General features: G+C 37.8%; 1 protein-coding gene across 4 annotated transcripts; it reads left to right on the top strand.

Annotated features, from left to right (window-relative positions):
- Positions 1-915: 915 nt before the first annotated feature.
- LOC126603208 (SWR1-complex protein 4-like) lies at positions 916-6,028 on the top strand. Of its 4 annotated transcripts, none has more exons than XM_050269972.1 (15): positions 918-1,188; positions 1,348-1,434; positions 1,629-1,694; positions 1,804-1,863; positions 1,989-2,045; positions 2,349-2,478; positions 2,653-2,723; positions 2,931-3,023; positions 3,146-3,193; positions 3,751-3,918; positions 4,116-4,226; positions 4,803-4,898; positions 5,217-5,285; positions 5,390-5,438; positions 5,561-6,028. In XM_050269972.1, exons 1-15 carry the CDS (start codon positions 1,075-1,077, stop codon positions 5,671-5,673), a joined length of 1,332 nt encoding a protein of 443 aa, XP_050125929.1. In that variant the 5' UTR covers positions 918-1,074; the 3' UTR covers positions 5,674-6,028. The 4 variants fall into 4 exon arrangements, with proteins under 4 accessions (XP_050125932.1, XP_050125931.1, XP_050125929.1 ...); XM_050269973.1 differs by having other exon boundaries at positions 5,390-5,426; XM_050269975.1 differs by lacking the exon at positions 4,803-4,898 and having other exon boundaries at positions 916-1,188; positions 5,390-5,426.
- Positions 6,029-6,739: the final 711 nt, after the last annotated feature.

Raw genomic sequence — 6,739 nt, forward strand, 5'->3', positions numbered from 1 at the left:
AACCCAATTCACAACACTCAAAATCCAACCAAACCCAAATCGCCAAAAGACTAGAAAGTGATGAAAGTCACCTTATAAGGCGATCGCAAACCTTCAGAGGAGCCCGAAAGGGGTAAGCGAGTGCATTGATCGGCGAGTCTCGCTTTTGAACCGAAAGATGTTGGGGCTGAGCGGGTTCATCTGAATCACGCTTCTTTTCTCAGGCGTCGCTAGAGGGACAATGCCGGCAGAGTCAGGTCCAAAGAGGGCAGGCGTATCGTAGGTGAGGAGAGAGAGAGTTGTTGGATGATGGATGAAGATGGGTGAGTTCCACTATGTTAAGAAATTTAAGATTACTAAGAAATTTTAAAATGATGAAATTTTATTTATAGAATTTGTGAATTTTCTTGTTTGGGTAACCTAAAAGAACAATGAAATTGAATACGGAATTTGTTGTTTTTAAACTCTCAATCATAGAAATTGGAAAATGACACCTATTTACATGGAATTTAAACTTGGGAATTGAAGGTCCCAAATTCCAAGTTTTTTTCCATGGGAAATTCTAAATTTCTATGTTTATGAATCTAAATAAGGGAATTGATGTATGTCAATTTATAAATTCTGTCTTTAATTCAAATTCTAAGTTTATTTCCCTCATGCAAACATAGTTTTATGGTTCTTTGAGCTGAGGATTGGGCGAGAGGAATTTTCGGAGAAACGTGCAAATGACGTTTGGGTGGGAGGAAATAGCCATTTATATATAAGAGTAATTAAGTCATTTTAAGGTGTATAAAGAATCTTAGTTCTGTCCAATTGTTATGCATTGCATGGGCATAACTTGTTCATATTCAAAATGTCGTATTTCTATCTTAAGATTAAAAAATTATCCTATTTCTATTTTTGGTTCTTTTCCTAGCACCCAGCTCCGCCTTGTCCCATTTTATTTTCAAATGGGTCCAGCCCGATTCTTTTTAATTTTAGGCCCGTTGCTTCTTCTTCCTCGCGTACCCTTCTGCGAAGTCGCACGTTGCGGTGGCTCGTCGTGAAGTCCCCCTCGGAGAGTAAGAATCCCCCAAATTGTTGGGGGAAATTGCCATGGATGCCAAGGACATCTTGGGCTTGCCCAAATCGACGCATCCCGCATCCCAGGAGAAGAAATCTCGGCCGTTGAAGGAATCTCAGCGAAAACCAGATGGCATTTCGCGCGAGGTACGATTTGATTGTCTGTGTTTAGGGTTTATCGGATTTCGTGTAAATTTATCAAATTTCGGTGATAATGCATGGTGGGTTTATCAAATTTTGGTTGTATAATCTTGAACGATTGAGAAATTGAAATGATAATGCGTTTTCTGGCTTTTCGAGTTGCAGGTGTATGCGCTTACCGGTGGTGTTCCACCTCTCATGCCGGCAGTGGAGCCATTACAGCTGAAAAAAAGGCCTCCGACTGATGAAAAGGTTAATTCTGTTCATCATTTGCTTATTTACTCACATTTGTAGTATTACTGGAAGCGTAAAAGATTGTAGGATTTATATATTTGAGTTGCTTGTAGGTGTAGCCAGTTATCTTTCATGTAGTTTTTTTTTTTTTTTTTTTGGGGGATATTTCACTTCCACAATCAGTTATGCTAAGTCTGCCATTATGCTTTCAGATCACTTGGCAGTGGCTTCCTTTTACTAGTTCTGCCCGGAAAGATAATTTACGGCTCTACCACTGGGTATGTTTTGGACCTTATGTAGCACGCGTCCAAGCTCTGCGTTTCTTTTCTTTTCTTTTTTTTTTCCAGTCGGGCTGTGTGTATGACTTTAGTCACTGCTACTATGCAGGTTAAAGTTGTAAATGGCGTCCCGCCTACAGGTGACTACTCCTTTGCCAAGTATAACAAGGTACAACTAACCTTAATTGTGTTGGGAAAGGATTGTCCCTTTTCTTATGAACATATAATTTGACTTTGTTTCAGGTGAAGTGAATACATATTATGTATTGATTTTATTTTTCAAAATCTGTGCAGTCTGTGGACGTTGTCAAGTACACAGACGAGGAGTATGAGAAGCATTTGACTGATGATGTAGGTATCAAATTAAGATTTTATTTGTGTGATGTCATTTTATTTAGGGTATTTGGATTTTAGGGCCTCAATAAGTGCTGTTATAGATGGAAATATAAAAGCTTTTTTTTTTTTAATTTAATTTAGGTTCAGATTTAAAATCCAGCTCCACATCATATGAAATGATTTCAAGTGTTCAAATTATAGGATAATATTGCCATCTGAAATTCCAGCCTAACCGATTATTAAGCTTTAGAAGTAGGAATTGATTGTGAGAAAGCTTTACTTGCCTCATTCTCTGTTGTTATATTGTGTCTCCTTTAGATGTGGACAAAGGAGGTGACGGATCAATTGTTTGAATTGTGTCAACAATTTGATCTACGCTTCATTGTGATAGCAGACAGGTTCTCGTCTTCTCGTACTGTGGAAGAACTGAAGGAACGCTATTACAAAGGTATTGTCTATCTGTTTTCTTTACGAATTTTTTTTTGCTCACTATTTGGTTCACTCTTATGATGTTCATGTTATGCTTTAATTTCTATGCTTGAATCTTTAAATGATTCACTGTTTGAGAAAGATCATTGAACTTGGCTATTGCAGATGCTGATTATCTCATTATTTATTGTAGTATCTCGATCTATATTAATTGCTAGAGCGGCGGCATTGCCTGGAGATGTTTCAGAGCATCCTATTGTTAAGGTTTGTAGCCTTGTCAACTTATCTTTTAGGCAAATATTAATTCCTTTTTGTTGGCAGAGAATCTCTCTGGGAACAAGTTAATTCAGCTGTGTGTGTATTGGTCTTTATAGACCCTGCATTGGCGGCAGACATGACTGGGCTACCCTTTATTAGTTTCTTTACTTACAGTTTCTCTGCTTTGGTTTATCTTGTTTTCTCTTGGTTTAGGAACCTTACAAATTTACACAAGAGAGAGATTGCAAGCGAGCATTGTCCATGGTTCTCTCTCAAACAAAGCACCAAGAGAGAAAAGATTCTGAGGTTTTCATCCATCAATCAAGAGTGATTGATTCTTTAACGTGGCCCTGCAACATTAATTGGGGATTTGATTTTTCAAATGGATACATTCATTCACTTGTCTGATCCATTGTACGTTATCTTAGGTTCTGGCAGAAGCCAAAAGAATAGCTGAGTCACGCATGGCTGCAAGGGTAAGTTTACCGTTAGATACTATGCTTTATTTGTATTTACTGGTGAGTTCACGACCATTTAGGAAACTGTACTTTCTTGTCACTTCTACTCTGTGGGTAGAATGAACCGCTATGCTTCTCCAAAGTATACTGCTCTGTATTACACATAGCTATCCATTTTTTCTTTTTCTTTTTTTAAGGTTTAGGATTTACCTCTTTTCTTTGTGGTAGGGGTATGTTTGTTAACTTCAAGTTTACTTCATTATAGATAGATACATTGTATGTTATGTAAAATTAGACTAAGTGATATCAAGGTATTTACTTTTACATTGGCTCTGCATTCCTCCTTGTATTGGTAAACCACTAAACCCCATTTCCTGAATTAGGAGGTATTCCAGCATCCGTTAATGACCCTTTTTCCTATTAACTAGAATTGTTAAAAGTATTTATTAGTGACTCTCATTGTGGAAGGGTTATAGCCCCTGCAATGGTTGTTCAATTTTCAAAATCAGAATGAATAGGTATGTGCATGCATCTGAGTGTTGTGTGTGTATGTACTTTATTTTTCTGTATTTCAGAATGCTAAAGAGTCGGAGTTGCTCGTCACATTTACTATGGATAGTGAGAGGGCTATTGTTTTTGGTGGGACTCTATCATGTCCATCCAACTCTGAGTTCGCCCCTGCAATGGTTGCACATTCAACTTCAATGGCAGAGAATGCCTCTACTCTAGCTTCTCTCCGCATGGTATGTTTAAATGGTTTGCCAGATTTTGTTCTATATCCTCGTTCCTTTCCCGTGAAAGTTACTACTGCATGACTTCATTTTTGGTCCTCTGTTTGTATCCATTTTTTCTTCAAGGAAAATCTTGTACTTAATTTCTTTGAAATATGTAAGATATCCATTCTCCAGTTCATTGACTGGTTGATTGAGAAAATTTCCAGCTTCGGGTGTATCTTAGAACATATGCACTTGACCAAATGATTCAATCTGCAAGCTCATCTGCTGGACTTCGGACTATCAAGCGGATTGAACAAAGTTTGCAAGAACTTGGGGTCTGTACTACTTCTTAAACTATTGATCAAGTATAGATGCTTTTTTCATTGTCAAACTTGGTAGCATATTTTTTTTATCTTGTGCAGCAAATTTTCAGATCCATTACATGTTACCATGGTTGATCTTGTTTCATAAATTTCACCTTTGCTTTGTTTTAAATTTCCTTTACCTTATCATGATAGAGGTTAAATCACTTGGTAATTCAGTTTCATTGCACTGTCTGTCCATTCATGAATATGGATGAATTTCTAGACAATTACTTCTTGTCATAACAACTTATAGAATTCCATTGAAGAGCAGAATTCCATTGAAGAGAGATGCTTTGTGGTATTTGGCGATCCTGCTTTGTGTATTCTTAAATTCTATATGAAAGTTAGATATCATTATTTGCTCATTTCTTGTTATCTTGTTTTAGTAATAAGCTCAGTTATATTGTTTGGTTCTTGATAATCAAGAATTTTGCCATTCAAAATTGCAAAGTATGTATTTATATTCAGAGCAACATATCCTATGAATATCTTTATTCCTCATTTGTTGTTTTTTAAAAGAGTAAATTTGTGCATTTTGCTTTACAGGTTAATTTAAAGCCAAGAGTTCCAACTAAAGCCGTTTGTGCACAGCATCTTGAACTAAGAAAAGAAATATTGACGCTACTGAATCTTCAGAAACAGGTGTTACTTAGCTAAGCTTTGTCTTTTATAAATACTGTAAATATTCATTTATAAGTTAGAGAGCATCGTATATCCCTTAAAACATGTATCGATGATATCGCTTTTCTCCAAGTGTTAGCAAGGGGTGTGTTTTGTAATTCTAATTTCCTTAACCAAACTCACTGTCTTTTGAACAACATCATCATTGTTCATCTGTGTTGGTTTCATTTCTGTTTAACTGCAAATAATTTGGTTGCTTAACTGCAGTTTTAAAATGAAGAGTGCATCTTTCTTCAGTTTTGTATTTTATTTGACATAAGTAATACTTTTGGTTATCAGCTACAATATAAGGAGGCAGGAGGCTCATCTTATCGTGATAGTCCATACGAAACACCAGGCACACCCAAGGTTTGTTGTCCGTACTTGTAGTAGGCTTCTCAATTGATAAGCTATCTTGTGATTCAAACGATGAGATTTTTCTGACTCTACTGTCTTCTTATTGTGGTGATCAGGATCGCACTTTTGTTCCTGATTCAACAAGTTTCGGAGGTGAATTATTAGGTGATAATAGGAAATTTTGTCTCATCCTGCACGCTTGTTTATTGTTTGCTTGTCTGATTCTTTTGGTTGTTCTGAGTGTTCTTCTAGTACTGTTGACCTCATTTATATCCATTGGATGTCAGGGGATAGAGTTGGTAAACGAGACCAAAAACGAAAAGCCCTTGGTAGGGCAGAAGCTCCATCATTGCCTGCGCAGTCTAAAAGGCCTAGAAAGTTAAGGGCATCGGATCTGTAGCTCCAGAACTGAGTAAGCAAATCAGCTCTTAGTTGACCTGGCAAGCAGAATGCATAATTAAATTGGTGCAGGTCTTCCGATAGTTTCAAATGTAGTAGCAACCGAAGTAGGAGAAGAGGCTTTTGTTTCTAGCTAGTAATTCTAGTTGGTAGTTAACAGTGACCGGCGATGATGGACTTAACCAGCAAGTAATTCTGAGTTGGGAGCGCCGAGTAATGTGCATGGCATAAGTGGAAGTTCCAATTTCCGTTAACCTTAAGGAAATTGTCCAATTATAAATAGTCAGAGTTACCACATTAGGTTAAAACTATGTGAAATGCTATATTTATGTAAATATATTTCTTGCTAATTCCAATATTAGACTGGCATTTAGGTGATTGAGTGGCAATGTTGAAATGCTGATTAGGAACACGACCTAGTACACTAAGGGCCCGTTTGTTTGACCTTCTTAAGTTTCACTGGACGAGACTGGCTTACTAGTCCTGTGTTTGGTGCAAGCAGGACAAAGTTCAATGGGACTAAGTCGGACTCGTGCCGACTAAGTCCTTCACTGCGTGGTCTTAGCGAGGCCCCTCAAAACGTTTGGGATTGCTAATCCTGTCTCTGAACTTGCGTTGTGTGCAACCGTGTCGTCTACAAGCATGCCTCTCTACAACTCCATTTGCCTTCATGCCCAGATCTTAAACCCAGATTTGAAACCCAGCCCACTCATGCCCATATCTGAAACAAAAATGCAAAACAAAGACAACAATCCCAATAAAAATTCTTCCCTCTTCCCAGAAAATTATGAGGAGTGAGAAACAGAGGTAGCAAAGTCCATGGCGATCGGTACCGAGAGGATGAAGCCTCTACACAATTTCAGCTTGCCATGGGATGTGAAGTGGGTGATGTTGATTGTTGGCGGCGAGTGGGATGACCTTGCCGTGGGATTTGAAGTGGGTGTAGTTGATTGTGAGAGGAAGTGAAGAGGGAGAGAGCTTGACAAAAGAAAAGGGAATCCAGAAGTTTGAGAAATGTGGTTGGTTTGTGAGTCGGTTCTCTTCTTCTAATAGTAGAAGATAGTTTT

This window comes from Malus sylvestris, chromosome 15 (assembly GCF_916048215.2).
Source record: "Malus sylvestris chromosome 15, drMalSylv7.2, whole genome shotgun sequence".
Classification (NCBI taxonomy): Eukaryota; Viridiplantae; Streptophyta; class Magnoliopsida; order Rosales; family Rosaceae; genus Malus; species Malus sylvestris.